This window comes from Cupressus sempervirens, chromosome 2 (assembly GCF_028749045.1).
Source record: "Cupressus sempervirens isolate cs-2001-9-10 chromosome 2, ASM2874904v1, whole genome shotgun sequence".
Classification (NCBI taxonomy): Eukaryota; Viridiplantae; Streptophyta; class Pinopsida; order Cupressales; family Cupressaceae; genus Cupressus; species Cupressus sempervirens.
The window spans coordinates 113,297,858-113,316,857 of NC_143119.1; the positions used below are offsets into that span (position 1 = coordinate 113,297,858).

The 19,000-nt window shown below is 38.0% G+C and overlaps 1 protein-coding gene across 1 annotated transcript in view; it reads left to right on the forward strand.

Moving 5' to 3' along the window:
- Positions 1 to 19,000, forward strand: part of ABCG7 (ABC-2 type transporter family protein) — a 235,844-nt gene that overhangs the window by 99,332 nt on the left and 117,512 nt on the right. Inside the window, exons 6-7 of the mRNA XM_089812839.1 lie at positions 12,168 to 12,438; positions 18,642 to 18,773. Coding sequence (XP_089668965.1) covers positions 12,168 to 12,438; positions 18,642 to 18,773 — 403 coding nt within the window. The remainder of the gene's footprint in view (positions 1 to 12,167; positions 12,439 to 18,641; positions 18,774 to 19,000) is intronic.

Consider the following 19,000-nt stretch of genomic DNA (forward strand, 5'->3'; position numbering starts at 1 on the left):
CCAAGGTCTTCGCTACATCCTGGCTATCTTTCAACAACTCCCCAACACTTGGTACTCCGCTATCACCACATAACAAGTCTACAAGACTAGGTGGTTCATATCCATATAGAGCTCTGAAAGGCGACATGTATAGTCATGTGATGAGTAGATTGTAACAATATTCACATAAGTGAATCTAGTTTACCCAAGCCTTCTGTTGAGAAGAGACATAATTCCGCAGATATCCCTCCATACACTTATTTACTATTTCCGTCTGGCCATCGGTTTGCGGATGGTAGCTGGTGCTAGGACCCAATTTAGTCCCACACAATCTAAAAATCTCCTACCAAAAATGACTCATAAATCTACTGTCATGGTCACTCACAATGGTTTTTGGTAAACCATGTAACCTGAAGATCTCTTTGAAAATTAATTTAGCCAACTGCAGAGCTGAATTGGTAGTGGTAACAGGGAAGAAATGAGCATACTTCGTGAGCCTATCTACTACCACATATATACAATCCTGCCCTTGGGCTTTAGGCAAGCCCATAATGAAGTCCATAGAGATCCCTTCCCACTTCCTTTCATGTTTGTTTTGCTAAAAAACTGAACACTCTCGGACATAGTGATGAACATCAATCTTCAATTCCTTCCATGTAGATCTCTCTCAAACCAGTCTATAAGTCTTAAAAAACCTAGGGTGACTAGCCACAGGAGAATCATGAAATGCTCACAAGATAACCTTACGCACATTTGACTCTGGAATGAAATATATCCTCCCTTTGTAGATAATCAACTCTCCTGAAGGCAAATATCTCTCATCCTGAATACTACCATCCACAATACCTATTGCCCACTGATCCCAAGCATATTCAGCTATAATCAAATGTCTCCAATCCTCTGAAATATCAGAAACTATACAAAGGTGAGGTCTCTTTGAAAGAGCATTGGCTACTACATTTTGAGTCCCCTTGATATAGGAAATATCAAAATCATAAGACTGAAGCTTGCTGACCCATTTTTGCTATCTCTCATTCAAATCCCTCTGCCCCAAGAAATGTCTCAAGCTATTATGATCAGTCTTAATGCAAAACTTGCTGCCTACCAAATACTGCTTGAATTTAGCCAAAACATGCATGATAGCTAACATCTCCTTATCATAAATACTGAAAGTTCTCTCAAGACCCCGCAATTTCCTGCTCTCAAAAACTATAGGATGTTGATCCTGGGACAAAACGACACCAATGCCCTTTTCGAAAGCATCACAATGCAAATCAAAAGGCCTAGAAAAATCAAGTAAAGCCAATATTGGATATGAAGTCATAATAATCTTAAACTTCTCAAAAGATTCTTGTGCTTGGGTTGATCACTGGAAAGCACCCTTATAGGTCAAATTTGTAAGGGGAGCAATGTGTCGTGAGAAACTGGCCACAAACCTACGGTAAAAGGCACAAAGTCCAATAAACCCTCTCAACTATGTAAGGGTCTTAGGTGTAGGCCACTCCACAATAGCACGGATCTTATTTGGGTCCATGCGAACTCCATCAACACTAATAATATGCCCCAAGTAAAGCAACTCTGTCATACCGAGAGCACACTTCGACTCCTTGGCATACAAGGAAGCCCTGTCCAATATACCCAAAATTGCATCCAAATGAACAACATGATCATCCCAAGTCTCGCTATATATCAGAATGTCGTCAAAGAAGACTAGCACAAACTTGCAGAGCTGGTTGTGGAATACCTTGTTAATAGTAGACTGAAAGGTAGTAGGAGCATTAGTAAGACCAAAAGGCATAACCAAAAACTCAAAATGCCCATAGTGACACCTAAAGGCTGCCTTCTCTATATCCTGTTCTCTAACCCGGATTTGATGATAGCCGAACCTCAAATCAATCTTTGAAAAATACTTTGCCCCATGTAATTCATCAGTGAGCTCATCAATTCGAGGAATGGGATACCGGTTTTTAATAGTTTTCTTATTTAATACCCGGTAATCAATGCACATCTAGAGGGTGCCGTCCTTTTTCTTCACCAGAACAACAGAAGAAGTGAATGGGACTTACTTGGCCTAATATGCCCCTAATCAAGTAGCTCCTATATGGTCATCTCAATCCCATCTTTGAGCCTCTTTGGATGGCGATAGGGAGTAATCATAATAGGCTTAGTGCCCTCCAACTCAATAATATGCTCAATCCCATGATCCGGTGGCCTACCAGGGGGTAAATCAGTAAACACCTTAGAGTGTTTAATTCCCAACTGCTGGATATCTGGATGATATTCTGTTCTTCAATATTCATTTGAGTAGGCATGATCTTGCATTCCACTGGCCAATCAATAATATCCTCATGTTGAACCAAATGTTGCATGCGCTTGAGGGAGATTTGCTTCAACAGTCAACTCATCATTACAGATTGCTTTAAGGACCTAGGGCTGCCCATCTTTAATAAATCTCATCTCCATCTTCTCCATACTTAAGTAAATATCCGTAAGTGTATGTAACCAGGCCATACCAAGAACTATATTTGTTCCTCCCATGACTACCACGTAAAAATCTGCAAAGAAAGTATATGTATTAAGTTTCATAGGAAGATTTGTAATCATCTTGTTACACTTTAAAGTGTAACCATCAACTACCTGAACCCGTAGGCCCTCAAAATCCTCAATCTGCATACCTCTCTTGGTAACCAAACATGCATCAATAAAATTATGAGTAGCTCCAGTATCAAAAAAAGCAACAATACCCTGTCTAGCAATGAGCCCACGCATCCTGAAAGCTTCCTCATTCCTCATATTGGATAAATAAGCTACCTTGAGGTTGGAGTCATTCACCTCATGATCAATATCATCACTTCTATGCTGATCCGGCTCATAATCCCCAGACTGCTTGTGAAAGTCAGCATTGCCATCATCATCGTAGAACCACTCCATCATCCTATTTTTATCCTTAGGTTTCATAGGACAGTCATGGTCAACATCATAAGGACCCTTGCAGTAGAAGCACAACTTCCTCCCCCTTAAATCATTAATAGTTTCCTTGTCCAAGGGTGCTGCAGCAGGACACTTCCCCTCGGTCTTCTCCTCTCTTCGGATGGGTGCCCTATCATAGGAGGATGTAACAGGCTTTGGGACAAACTTGCCTCTTGGTGTAGAAGCCTCTAAGTTACGGGCCTTTTTCATTGCCTCCTCCAATGAAGGGGGATCTAATGCCCTAACCCATCCTCCGAGTGGGTCAGCAAGACCTTCAATGAAGAGCATAACCTTCATCCCCTCAGATATATCATACACCATCATTGACAACCCCTGAAACTTATTGATGAATGCCTTCAAACCAACTGTCTGTCATAACTGAGCCAACTCCCTAAAATATACCTCAGGATCCTTCTTGTTAAAGCATTCTGTCAGCCTGTCAACAAACTCTTGGTATGATATGATTTGATCATGATGGAGAGATACTAAAACATGATACCACCAATCATGTGCAACTCCATCAATGTGTAGTACAACAAATCTGATGGCATCCTCTTCAGTCATAGGATGCAAAGCAAGGTAGGTGTCGTGCTTGTGGACCCAAGCTCTAGTAGTCACTCTGCCGGTCCCATCAAAATGAGCCAATGTCATCTTATTGGCTGCCTGCTGGAGTTCAGCATACCTGAGCCACTGTCTATTAGTAGCAGGCCTCCCCCTAGAATGCTCATGCTTCTATGTTAGATATCTATCAAAACTCAAGTTATCTTTTAAAGCTCGAGGAAGAGCATCCCGCTCATGAAAATGAGTCAGCACATCATCATCAAAAGGAGCAACGTCAGAAGTAGTGCTAACTGCATCTATTTCGGCTCTTAGGAAAGTGGGTCTCTGTGGCCTGTCCTGAGCACCAATATAGCTTGTCCTGTCCACCTTGTCATCCATCCTGACACGATCCTCGATCCTGTGCCTGTCATTAGCCTGGGGCACTGTATCCACATGTGACTTGTGGGAGCCAATAGAAACATCTCGGTCTCTCTCTACCCTGATCCTGAGGCAAAGCTAACTACTGCAAGGTGTTAGACAACTGTTGGAGAACACCTGTCATCTGCTATTGTTTGGCTGCAATATTCCTAAATGCCTGCAAGGCATCTCTATCAACCTAAGCATCTGTAGTATGTGGCCCGATGCCACCAAAACCACCTAGATTACCCACCGAGCCAAACTGTATCTCCGGCTCTCCCTCTCCGGAAGGTACATTCTGATCCCGTTGGGTGTAGTGCATACCAAGCATAAACCTTCGATCACCATCCATATCTCGAGATGCAGAATAACAAAAAATATGCCTCTGAATATTTTGAGTCCAATTCCTGCAGGCTGGCAGGAAATCGCTTTGATACCACTAAAATATTTTGTGCTAGCTTCCAACTTAGAATATTGAACACAACTAATTCTTTTTTCAATATCAAACATTTATATTGGAATTGCTTTTTTTTTCAGAGAGAATAAAATCAACAATATCTTGTAGTCTCTTAAAGATTACCATTCATAAAAGATTTAAATCCATTTAACACATAATTAGCAAATTCTTTGAAAGCATACATGAAATCATGAAATGTAAATATGACACCTAGGCGGCATTTATTGGATCAAATTGTATTGTCTCAACTGTAGCTTGTTGATGATGGCGATTTCTCAAACCCGACTTTGCACAAAATAGCTGTCCCTTTTGTGTCCCACGACAATGGTGAGCAGAGGTTGTGATGATCTGACCCACGCAACTAATCTTAACAATTTCTCTGTCAATATGGCACTCAGATAAAAAATCTGTACACAATTTTGGAGGGCAGTATGGTAAGATTGGAGTTTGATGTACGGATGCCAATTGGAACAATACAGACAATATGGAGGCCGTACGGTGTTTGGATGACTATACGATATGATGGAGTGGAGATGGCAGATGGGTCGTACACCAAGGATGTGAAGGCCGTACAATGTGAAGTAACTTGTACGGTGGATTGTGGGTTTTGTACGGTGGCCAGGCCATATGAGGGAGAGGTACAATGGCCGTATGGAAGAGGGAGGAGAAGCGCAATGACCGTACGGTTAGGTGTTGAACAGGCCATACGGTGGATGCAAAGCAAGGCCGTACGGTGGATTCCAGAGGGTCATACGGTGTAAGGTGAGCCGTATGGTATAGGTGTCTATGTCCAATGATGTTGTGCTGATGAAGTCAGGTGTTGGTGGATGATCGGATCACTTAATACAACCGACATAAAACTTGAACAAGAAATGGAGAGTGAACACAAAATCATTTAATTAATATTAGCAATATGATGGTGCTTCGATTTGCCAGATTCGAGCAAAGTATTACAGGTGATGGAATAGGGTGAGGGTTGAATCCTACTAAAACTGGAATAGCCAAGTAGGTAAGATCTTTCACTTCCAAAATGGCAAACAATAGAGAATCCCAACTGGAATTCGCAGTACAAAGAAATAATCCAAAATGCATACCTAATGACTACCTATAAGCCGTGCTTAAATACCCATCGAGAAAACTTTCTGAGGGCGTACAAAGATAGCAACAAAACAAAAATGGGTTTGAGATATATTAAATCAATCGACCCATTAACAATAGTTTGATTAATAATCTATTTTATGATGGGGATATTACAAAGGTATGTATTACAGCTAGCAAGAAGACCAGTAGGGAGATGTGAATCCTTCCCAATCTGCTGAATGTTGATGCCAACCCTCAGCAATACCCCACGACTCTATGTCTGTTGTTCTCACTTAGTGTAAGCTGCAATAATGTTTAGGCTTCTCAAAGTATTAATGCTTAGCCCCTCCAAAATGACCAATCTGTGATTATGACCTTGGCTGGAGGCAATTACAACAACACTTTCAATGCTGATTTCGAATTCTAGTCCAATACCTCAGGTAAAAAACGTGAGTCTCCTCACTTCCAGAAAATGTCAAATTATAAGATTCTCCAAGCCACAGTTTAATCATAGTAGGAGAATGAGATAATTGTTTACGTCAGCACAATTATAAAATGAAAGAACTCAGAAAAAACTTCTTCAAACCCTGAGGCAGTCGATATGAGTAAATTAAAAATATTTTCAAGATGATCTTCTCCTCAACAAAAAGCTGCATTTATAATATGAATTGACCCATCTAGCTTCACTCTCACACTTTCCGCTTAAAAGGTAACTTTATAATATAAAGTACTGTACTCATTAAAAGTGAATTAAATAATCATTAAGCTGACAAGCTCATCGATAAAATACTTTAATAGAGAAATCCTTGAGAGAGATCAACTATCCAAAACCAGAGGACCATCCTGCTTGATTGCTCAATCCAAAAATAGCAACTGACCAAGAGTGAATTACTAAAAATAGTAAGTCTAAAAATAGCAATTTCATGACAAAAACCCCCAAAACTAGACATCAGCTCACGAGGGTCGCAATAATGAGCTGAAAAACCCACACTTCGGAGACCTACTGAATCGGGGACATTTCAATGGTTTCTTTATTAATACCAAAAACCTCATGTGTACATTGACAATATTCCAAGTACTTATAGAAGGGTCAGTTGGTTGGGAAAACCAACTGACACATTCCCTCACCTCCTAACTACCCAACCCAACTGAGCTTTAACAAGTACTAAGCACAATAGTTACTTTATTCCGACTACAGAGAGGTCATGGAGGAAAGACTTGAGCTTGTCAATGTAAATACCAAAAAGTGTAGCGGAAAGAGGGAAACCCTGCCTTTGGAAGAGAGTCGTCCAAGGAACAAAATGGAAGGCTATGCAAAAGTCTACAAAGCAGCAATAAACTTTCATTGAGTGGTGTTGAGCTTCGTCAATGATAGTCCGAATATAATCCATGGTCTGAATGCCATGATAAAGGGATTTCAGAAATATATTCTAATCCTAGAATGCAAGAATTGATGAATGCCTTTGTGACTCTACTAGATGTAATTTGGTCGTCAACATCAACCAGGCTAGCGCAATCTCCTAAGGTAGATGTAAGATGTTCAAACTATTAGCATTCCATCAACACCATCTGTTAATGCATATCAATGTGCAAGCAATAATTGAAGTAAAGCTCATAAATATGTCATTTGACCATGCAAGACCCACTTATAATCAGCATGCAATTAGTGGCTTGATCTGAGCATGACCCAGTTACCACTTACCACTCAATTACATTTAATGCAACACCATATGGGCCACTTGGAAGATTACATTTTTTTAATGGGCCAATAAGAAAATAGATTAGGTAGCAGCTTGTAGAAGGAAACTTGTAAAAGAAGCCACCAATCAATAAGCTAATTATAAAATGCCACATTGGCTTACAATAAATCTAACTTTAGAAGATAATTCTCTTTGATGTTTCATGCTTTTGCTAGTTCAATAAATCTGGACATAGTATTATTGAGCTCTCTTACTAGGCCACTTGACATGATCTGAATGGTTGAAGAAATGGGCACCACCTCAAGATTTTTATCTTAAAGGCTTAATAAATATCTCTTGATGATGAGAATATATTTCAACATTATCAAGCCACTAATTGTGATGATTCATATCGTTGAATTGTTTTATCTTCATGTTGTCTTCTCTACTATTGGAAATCTTCTCATTGCATTTGTTTGAAGTTGCATTGACATGTTCACAACATCCTGATCTTGAAATCTCCTCATTGACATGTTTTTGAACTTTTACTTTTCATTGCACTTGTAGAAGTGGTATAAGTGTGGCATGTAGTTGGATCATCCATTGAACTTGGATTTCTGGAGATAGCTCAAGTTTTGATAATCTTCTAATTTGCTGACTTGTTCATTTCCCTTCTTTGCCCTTAGAATCTCATCTTAGGTGTCGATCTTGTCTTTGGGTTTGCAATCTCACCGTGATCTCAAACATTTTTTTATCCTTCAACTTCGAGTCTTCTTGTTGTACTTACATTTGTCCCATCCTTAGCTCCTGTTACTTTGGCTTTCAAACTTCTTCCATCTTGCTTGCTTTATCTTTAGTTTTGGACATAGGATTTTTACCATCTCCACCTCCAGCCGTGATCCACAACCTACTACATATAACCTTAATCAGATTTTGGCCAATTCACTTCATATCAAATTTGAAGCATAATTGGAGATAATATCAAATCATAGCTTTCTATTTGCTGGCATATCAAGAACAACCTTTAAGAAAACCTGTTCAGACATAAATGTTAGTGATTTTTAGACCATTAACTAGAAGGGAATTCCTGCAAGCTCATTCATCATCAAGACAAAACATTACATAGACTTTTGTAAAGTGATTTCACCTTGCTGCTATCGAAAATAGATGACTGCAACCTTCAAATCTGTGATAGATACAGGATTATAGAGGTCTAAAATAGGCTTAGATGACTGCCCTCTTAGTGGACCAGCGCTATCCAAAATGAAACTTGACGTAATTGGCGGGTTTGGACTTATTTCAAATCTTAGAGGCATTTGAAGTGCCTGAAATCAGTATGGCTACCAGTGGTAATTGCTGCAACTAGTTTCTTTAGCTTGCAATTTGCATGAAAACTAAGGGAATTGCTTTCTATCAGCCTCTATGCAATTTTCTCCACTAACATGATGAAAACCTCTTCACTTTGCTTCCCTGATGGATCAAATTTGCTTGGTAATCACGTGAAAAACACCCAAGCTTATATACCTTGCTCTAAAATCGATTTTTCTCCTCTTAGGCCAACTTGACTATAAAGAATTGAATTCAAGCAATCAAGTATTAATGGCCATATTGAAAATCAATGTCTTTGCATTTAATGCTAGGCTCTTTCCATTAAATTCGATCCTCTATTTTGAATATACCCTCCTCATGCATGGATCAAATCCCTCTTTGGTGCTTAGGTTGATGCAATTATTCATTAAATTTGAGTCCTCTCATGGTTACATTTGAGGTTTTAAAGATAGATCAGGGGTAAAGGGCTTAATTATTTGAATCTTGAGGCCCATGGCTATAAAATTCAAGGCCATTCAATCAGAATTAAGGCCGTGCATTGAATTTATGAGGTCTTCATTGAATTTGGAGTGATGATTATTAAATCTAGGCCCATACGTTACTGATTTGGGGATGTATCCTTGCAATTAATGCATGTGTTTGATATTTGTGGCCAGGCCTCTTAATTTTTAGTCCCCATGTTACAATTGGAGCCTGCCTTATTGGTATCAAGGGCACGCGTTATCCATTATAGGTCCACATTAGGCGTCCTGAGCCTGATTTAGAAATTATAAACCTTATGCTTGGTGAAAGGGTCCACACAATTGGAGAAGAGGCATGATGTAGGCCTTATCCCATTTGAAATTAAGGTCCATACACCTTGCATTTAGGTCTACGCACTTGGATTAGAGGCAGGTTTAGGCCTGTGTTTTACCCAGGCTTATGTTTTACCCATTAGGGCCTGTACGTTTGAGTTAGGGCCTGTCCTATTGTCTTTACACCAAGATTTAGGGCCAGATTTTTGAATAATGAGCTATATGCTCAGTTTTGGGGCCTTGTGGCCTCATCTAGGCCCACATGTTTGAGGTTTAAAGTTAGATTTGAGGCCACAAGTTGAAAAATAGGGGCCACCTCGTTGGAATTAGCCAATAGGTTTCACCTATAGGACCACATTTGAACTTAAGCCCATACGTTGAGTTTTGAATCCATAGTGATTGGATTAGCGGCCATTCAGTCAACTTAAAGGCTTCATAAGTTGTTTAGATTCCCCATGAGACCCCAGTTCATGCCTTCGCTCCAAATTGCTTCCTCATTTCATTAATTCAGTCTCCAAACTCAAATCAATTTTTTCGGTTCCATTGTCCAATGAATGACATTACATTCAATTTCCACTTGAGAGAGTGGATTCCACTCTTTGATCTATCATGTTGCCAGATGAAGAGGTGGGTTCCACCCTTCCATCATTCAAGTTGCTACATGAAGAGGTGGATTCCACTTTACATTCAGTTGCCACTTGAGAAACTGGATTCCACTCTTTGATCTGTTGTGTTGCCAAATGAAGAGGTGGGTTGCACTCTTCCATCAGTCAAGTTGCCACATGCAGAGGTGGGTTGCACTCTTCCATCGATCAAGTTGCCACATGAAAAAGGTGGATTCTATTTTTTGATGTGGCTCTTGAAATCACATTTAAAGAATTAAACAACTTTTTGACCCTCATTTTTCTTTATTACAATTCATCATAAACAATTTTTAGCAAGAATAAGTTATATATTGATTGATGCTTGATAGTTTGCCACTTAAGGAAGTGGGTTCAACTAGATCATCTGGCAGGTCACCACATGGGAAGGTGGATTTCACTCTTTGATCTGGCAAGGTTTGATGCATGACAAGGTGGATTCCAGCAGCTGATCTGGTAGGGTTAATCAACCTTGATAGCTGGCTAAGATATAATTTAAGGAAGCCTTGATATCTTTCAAATGCCTTTGACTAGCTCAGCCGAAACATTTGACAATTTCTCTCACATGCTCATACTTAGTCAAATTCTCCCTTCTCAATTTTCAAATTCCAATTCACCCTTAATTTTCAAACATTTCAATTTCAAGAGACTTGCATAATTTCGAGTTATTGCCAACCTATTCAACAACCTAAACTTGTCAATGAGAGGTGAAAAGAGGGGGTCCCAATTTGCAATGGGGTGATGGTGAGAAAGCCTCACAACAAGATGTGTGTTAACTGTTTGACGAAATAACTCAGTTGGAAAAAGTGAATATTTGGTGTGAAAGACATGGATTATTTCTTGGGATGAAAGACACAGATTATTTCAGCATTATCAGCCAACCCTTGCTCCCTCAAAACACCGTTTTTGGACAGGACAACTTTAGTTAGGCAGGTCTCTTGTTGGATAGGTTGTATGTGCATCATGTCACTTGATTTTTTATATTGGTGTAGATGTTGTGCGCACATGTGACAGCATTTCCTCTATCCTACAGTGGTTGCACATTTACATCTCCTACTTGTGTCTCTTATGTCTAGACACCTCATGTACTCTTGTATATCATCTTATTGGTCTTTTGTATTCTTTATGCTTTCCATGAGGTCTTCTTGATCCTAGGTGGCTATCCCCATATCCATTCTTACACTTGGCTCCATTGAGGCCTTTTTTATCTCCATTTGCCCGTCTTGCTTGGTCCCTATTATCTCCATTGCAATCTGTCTTAGTAGTAATCAAGTCCTTTGAAAATAGTAGGAGCTTCAACTATTTTCTCACCTACACAAATGGAACAACATACGGGAGTTTATCTACAAAGTCAGCCAAAATGGAAGCTTGCAACTCGAGTGAACCATTGTCAGCCAACCCTTGCTACCTTAAAACACCCTTTTTAGTAGATTTCTAGGAAAAGGTTATTATTGCTAAACAATTGTTTTAGGTAGTTGTTTGAGACTTTATCACGCTAGAAGGGGTTGTTGAGAGGGCTTTACTGACTGGAACTGTGTGATGAGCACCAACAACCACCACCACACAAGCCAAAGTCTAGAAGCGACGCAATCTTTCTAGTAGAGAGCCAAGCCACAAAATCCAGAAAGACAATAGCTTGCATCCATCTCTTGGCATTTCAAAACCACAAAGACACATTTTCTCATGTGTGAACGTTTATAAGTAAAACCATCAACCTGTATTACTTGTGATCCCTCCAAATAAGAAGAATGATGATGCTGGTTTAAAAGGGGCTGGGAAAATGTTAGGTTAAACTTAAGTTGGCTGATCATAGACAATTAATAACAAAAGAGTTGTTATTAGATGTCATTGTAGGATTAATTGTGTGGAGCATCTTATACTGAAGTCATTCCTTCGGTTACCCATATTTAAAAGCTATATTTGGTTTTATGTGATCTGGCAAATCCTTTGCCATTACTGATTCAATTGTGGAATATGTTTATTTGATGTTTTCATTTCTATCTTCATTTTAGTCATGAAGGATGCATTGAAATCTTGCATCACATGAAGGATGTGTTCAAAAATTTGACTTTCAAAGTTTTGATAGGGAAATGCTAAGGTAAATTATGTTACAAGAGAAAGCAGTGAAAGGAAACCATAAGCTCATGTGGATGTCTAAATATTTTACTTTTTTGTTAAAAATATTGGTAATGTTTTTCAATTTATAGGCAAGATGGCGGTATGATTTACTGTTACAACTTGAGAGGTATGGAGGTCTCATGGCAACTTGAATGTATTTCAGGTTCGTTTGTGATGAGCATGTAAATCCGGCCGAGTTTTTTGCAGATCTGATATCAGTTGACTACAGCTCCAATGAAAGTGAAGAATCATCTCGTAAGCGGATTGATTACCTTGTAGAGGTGTTTGCCAAGAAATATGCAGATGCAGTAGATGGTAGCTTGAATTTGGAATTGCAAACTAGCAAGATATATAAGGCACGTCATAAATTTGTCCCTCGCAAGGTTGGATGGTGGAAGCAGTTTCGTTTATTATTGAAGCGTGCATGGATGCAGGTTGAGTAATTGGCTAACTCTGCGTTTTCTTGGATTGAATTTTGGTTTTGCATGGCCACAGCATTACCATATTTATTGAAGTATTTTATTGTTTATTTTGCAGGTAAATCAATAATTTTGTTTGTCAAGAATCAAACTACATAGTGTCTTCCTCATTTAATCATCTGATTATACATTTCCAGCCGACTTGTCACTAACAACTTGGGTGTATTATCTATTTTAACTATGCCAACATATTCTGTCTCTCTTGCATAAATCTTACCATTCAAAAGTACACTTGCATCAGAGTTGGTGTTACCAAATGATATTTGTGGCATAAGAGCTCTCTAGTTTCTACTGATGTTTTATTAGGCATAGTCAGTGCAACAGTCATTTCTCCATTAATCATGTGCCACTACAGGTAAGCTTTTGAAATTCACATTTTTCATGTTTAGTAATTGTTATGTGTAAGAAGCCCTGCAGGTTTTAACTTCAATTCTAGTGGTATGACGCTTTTTCAAACACATCATGCAAGCTCTGAATGTTGTACAAATGAAGCCAATTGCAAGTACAGTGAAATATAACTAACTATTGACAATTATGTCACTGCTGTTACAAATTTAATGGACTGTAATTTTTTTTTACCCATCAGTTCAAAATATACATCCAGATGACAAGACAACAATACTTTGCAAAGATTCATTTGCGGAATGAAGAATACACCATTTATTTGTTAATCTGTACATAAATGTTGACCGTTTTAGCTTTTTCCAGATTATTGAATGTTTATTCTGATCAGAAAATGTATAATTTCTACCCAGAATTAGTGAATAGTGATAAAATATGTCAACTATCTCTGAAACAAATACCAAACAGCCTTCTAAAGAGATCGATTCTTCCCACAATGAGCACGTGGGTTCATTGATAGCTGGGAAATGGCTATGAATGTCTGATATAGTCTTTCAACTTGCTTTAAATATTCAAAATTGTTATGTGTAAGAAGCCCTGCAGGTTTTAACTTCAATTCTAGTGGTATGACGCTTTTTCAAACACATCATGCAAGCTCTGAATGTTGTACAAATGAAGCCAATTGCAAGTACAGTGAAATATAACTAACTATTGACAATTATGTCACTGTTGTTACAAATTTAATGGACTGTAATTTTTTTTTACCCATCAGTTCAAAATATACATCCAGATGACAAGACAACAATACTTTGCAAAGATTCATTTGCGGAATGAAGAATACACCATTTATTTGTTAATCTGTACATAAATGTTGACCGTTTTAGCTTTTTCCAGATTATTGAATGTTTATTCTGATCAGAAAATGTATAATTTCTACCCAGAATTAGTGAATAGTGATAAAATATGTCAACTATCTCTGAAACAAATACCAAACAGCCTTCTAAAGAGATCGATTCTTCCCACAATGAGCACGTGGGTTCATTGATAGCTGGGAAATGGCTATGAATGTCTGATATAGTCTTTCAACTTGCTTTAAATATTCAAAATAGCAATAATCTGATCGCTGTATGTATTCAATGGATAACTTGCATAATAAACCTCCAAACACAATTGATATATGCTCTAAAATGATGATCAATCTTGCATATTATGGGCATGTGCTAGCTAAAGAAAGAAGGATATAAAATTTGGAAATGGCTGCTTACAAAACTCTTTCAATTCCTAATTAAATGTCTTCAAATTGATCCCTGAATGATCAGATAAGACCCTTGTAAATGCACAAACCTCTGACAGGCTGATGTAGACCAAAGGCGAGCACAACCAGCAAAATCAGTGCAATCTTTCAGCACCTCAAAGTAGAGTAATAATGGCTTCCAAACTTGCAATGGTTTGTTGAAACCCTTGTCGGAGAAACTCATAAAATTCACTAAGTATCAAAGCACAAAAATGATCAATTCAACATATGAGAATGGGCTTTTAAGTCCTTCTTCATTCTTTCTTGTGAAAGCTCAAACACATTCAATGTGGGATAAAATATATATTCCCATATATTTGCTTTTGTTTCATTTAAAATTATTTAACTTGTTCGTCCACTAATGGGGGGGTGAATCAGCATACAGTAGGTAATTTCAACTTTCTTCTTTTATATGACTTACACACAAGTGCTAGCTACAATTTAACTGGTCAAGGTTAAGCAAAAAAAATGAAGACAATCATAGCAACACAACACATTATTTAGCTTGTGGAATGACATGTGAGTCGATCCTCACAAAACTTGCACTCTCCTGAAGTGCTCTTGGTCAAGAGCTTATCTATGTTAGAAGATTACAAAGACACTGTTAGGTGCCACCTGGTTAAGGGATTTGAATAAGACCTGTGAAGATCTTGCCCTGTTAGGAGCAGCCTGGTTAAAAGACTTCAAAATACAAGTTAATGTGTCCCCTTGTTAGGGGATTTAGTACAAAGAATTTGTTAGGGTTTACCCTCAATGGGATTTGTTGCTGTAGAGATTAGTAAACAACAGAGGAATGATCTAATGAAATAGCTATTGCACTTAGCTTGAGCATAGATCCCTTTATTTCTTCTTGCCCTTGGACATGTCTGTAACTGTGCTCTTCCCTTCTTCAGCTTTGCAACTTTAGACACAATCACTTACGTGCTTGGCACTGCTCACTCTTGTACATTTCCTCACTTGTGTTGTTCGGGCTCACTGGTTGCTTCTTCACGCTGTTCACGACTTCTCACTATCACTCTTTCTCACTTTGAGATTATACTTAGCTTAGCTCTCTTGGCTCTCTTGCTAATCAATCTGCAATCTAACCTTTTCCCTTGAAGCAACATTCTCTTTTTTAGTCTTAGTGTACTCTTCTTCGAAACCCTAAACTGTGAATTTGAAATTTGAATTCTTAAGCCTACGTCTAGCTTGTTATCCAATTGCTATCATGCATTGTTCATGTTAGATGTAGCGTGTCCGTACAAGAGTCACAGATGTTTTGTGATCTTGATGGCTTGCATAGCTAGAAAGAATTCAAATTTGAATTCTTTTGACTAATCCTCGATGTGACAACACCATCACCATCAAATGCAACGATGAGTGCACTTCTACATACTTCGTCACATGGCAATCACGGGTATATTGCTACATGCTTCGTCTTGCTGACTCAATCAATCCTTCTTTCTTAGCTACCGATTGTTCTATCTTCCTTGCATGCTTATCATCCCCCTTCACATTCTTACTTCACTTAGCATGACTCCATGTAAGTGGCTATCCTTTGTTGTCGTGTTTGTTGGGCTTGGTCTTTCCTTTCTCTGATTACCCTTGTGAAGTAGAGTCAAACATATAAGTTCGATGTGCTTCACTGATCATAGCTGCATACCGGTCACCATTCCTTCTTTTCCTTGACATCAATGACAACATAGTCATAACTAAGTGCAGTGGCAACTCTACTGGTCTGTCCTTCGGGTTTTAGTCAATTATGCCAACATAACTTTTGTGTGCTTTTCCATAGTTTTGACTGAGTCACAATTTACAATAAATTCACTTATAGAAGTAATTGATGGGTTATGGCCCCATTGTCCTTTCATTGAAGTGACAATTCTTTCTCACAACTTTTCTCTCTCAAGACCACGTTCACACATATCCAACATGTTTGCAGTCGTGAGCCACATCCCCTCCACAATATCAATTAGATACAATGGTGGAATGATGCCATATTATGTACTCCCATGTTTCTTTTAATATTTGGGCACCAATTGGCATGCCTTTGCAACTGCTTTTACAAGAGTATCACCCAAGAGCTTTGTTAGGTTGTCATAACCTTAGAAGCTAGTTGTTTGATCTTTTCATCCAACTCTTTCTCACCCAATTGCGTAAATACAACCAAATTACATATCCTTATTTCACTTGTGAGACTAAAATCATGTCTCGCTTAATTGTTTTGATAGATGAAAATTGTAGATTCTTATTCCACTTGCAATGCTAAAATCAAACCAAGAATTACATTAGATCAACATTAGAGCTAAGGTTCGAAGGAGTATTTCAAAGTTTTTTAGGCATATCATACCCACCACATTATCAGTCCGATTTGTGGAGGTAATGAGCAAGCCAATACGATCACTGAACTGCGATTGGAATTGTTGTCCCAAATAGCAAGTTTGAGGCACTTCTAAGGGTAAGGGGTTAGCAGGGGGTCTGGGGCAAGTTTGACCTCAAGATTGGCATGTTTGTAGCCTTGATTTGTAGACTTAATGAGTTGGACAGTCAAGGTTTGTGAGTCTCCTAAAATTCAAAATCTTGAACGTTAAAATAGTTGAATCTAAAAAAGGGCGCTGAAATGTTTTTTCAGTGTATATTAATTATTGATTTTTTCCATTGAGTTTGAGTTCAAGAAAAAACAATTACATGTGATTTTGTTGAAGAGTTCAGAATGCAAGTCTATTGTGTGCTTTCCCATAGTTTTGACTTGGGCACCATATGAAATAAAATAAAGTCGCTTAAAGAACTAATTGATGGCTCATGGCCCATTGTCTTTCTAAATGATCATTAAAGTGACTTTATTAAATAACTTTATTATAAGTTATTTAATATCCTTAATTAATAGTTATGCTCTTTTTAATAATTCCTATGTCAATCATTAATTTCCACTGCAAATAGGGTTTTGACTGGTGATCAGGTGCCCTGCTAAATTTAGTAACCCTCCTCATTGATATACTATAAATAGTAAGTCCTCAAAATCACTCCAAATGCAGGAAGTTGCAACTGATGACATTCTGCATTGCACCATAACTGTCTGCAGTAGCCTCTACCAAATATATCAACTGCCTAACTAACTTACTATCAATTGTAAGTCCTTCAAACTTCTTCAAACGAAGTGCTAATATACCTGGACCTGGTCAATATCTGCTCTGCACCCTGGAGATGTCCCAGCTTAGCTGGTAACAGTGAACCAATATGCCATCTATGCAAATCACTAGCTCACAAGGGTTGCAACAATGGACTAATCCTGACATGTCGGAGTCACTCAGAGAAAGGGGACATTAATTTTTGTGAATTATTATAAGAATTTCACTTTTTCTGTTATGGCCACAATTGAGAGAGATGATGAGCAGTGAACCTTACAGGGGAAACCCTGGACTGAAAATTTGAATGTGAAATGGAAAAACAAAAATCTTGACTATGAATGCTTACTGCAAGAAAAACTTTTTGTCAATAGATGACCGGAAAACATAGGTCTTTCTTGAAACATCTAATTGAATAAAAAACAGAAATGTAGTGCTTTTGAAATATTACTATTAGTTTGGGAAGTATGTATAAAAGAACTGAACAATCTCAAGAAGTTTTAGGGGCCAACTCATGCCGAGAATGTTTCCAAGGAAAGTGTTTTCTGCAGATAGCAAAGATAAAGTGTTGATAGACTTGTGTATAAAAGGGCTTACATGCAAATCTATCCTAAATCTAATACTAAAGGTGATGTTCATAGGTAGACTTGTCTATAAAAGGGCTTACATGGAAATATATCCTAAATCTAATGCTTAAGGTGATAATTAATAGGCACTATCCCACATTATGGCTTGCCTTCTATCGCCCAATGGAAACATACTTTTTTGGAATGAGATGTACTAAAGATCTCTAGCCTAGCTTCTCATAAGTTGCTGAAATGCATTATAGAATCAAAGACTGTATTTTTTATCATTAAAGAGGCAAGGAACTGAAATTTTGAATTCTTCAAGTTTGAGACAGGAAAACCACCATGCCTTTATTCTCCTGTTGGAAGTTCAAGTATATATACTATCAGTCCAATACTTGTTAGTATCTTGTAAGGTCCAAGTTTGGTTACTCCTTTTACCTTTTGTGAAACTTATGGTTGTAATCTCAAGTAAATCTGATTTCTTACTTTAATTCATGCAAATTATGGTACTTGTCTTGTTAGGACTTATTTTGTAATGTCCCTTGTCCTAAGTATGAGGTTGTCTAAGTCACTTTCTATCCCTGGTTGAAATATTCTCTTTCCTCATACTATCATACCATTATGCTGTTAGTTCTTCATTTTTAGTTTATTACTTTCTATCTCAGAATGAGATCACATATCTCATTATATATATGCAAGAGGTGCCCTTTCACAAGTAGTATAAATATAAATTCCATTATCCAGTAAAATATAGTAGCGACAGATTGAAGCAGATCGTTTTCAATCACATCATCTTCCCTTGAAGTTATGAGCCAGAAGTTAACTTAAAATGAAAATTGTTATATCCAGGCTACTCGAGATGGACCTACAAACAAAGTACGGGCAAGGATGTCTGTTGCTTCTGCATTGATATTTGGGTCTATTTTTTGGCGAATGGGATTGTCCCAAACATCCATACAGGACCGTATGGGACTTCTTCAGGTATCTCAATCATCAAATAGATCTATGAGCATAATATTTACATAGCAATGAAATCCTGCTTCAATTGGCAAATAATTGTAATGGTGCTCTTCGTAAAGGTTTCTGTTATTCTGACGGGTCCAAATAAAAATTTAAATGTTTTACTTGATCTCCTATTATGGTGGAAAAAGAGTTGTGAATGAACCAACTGAAGCTGATTTCCAAGTAACTTTGATCAGAATTGATCT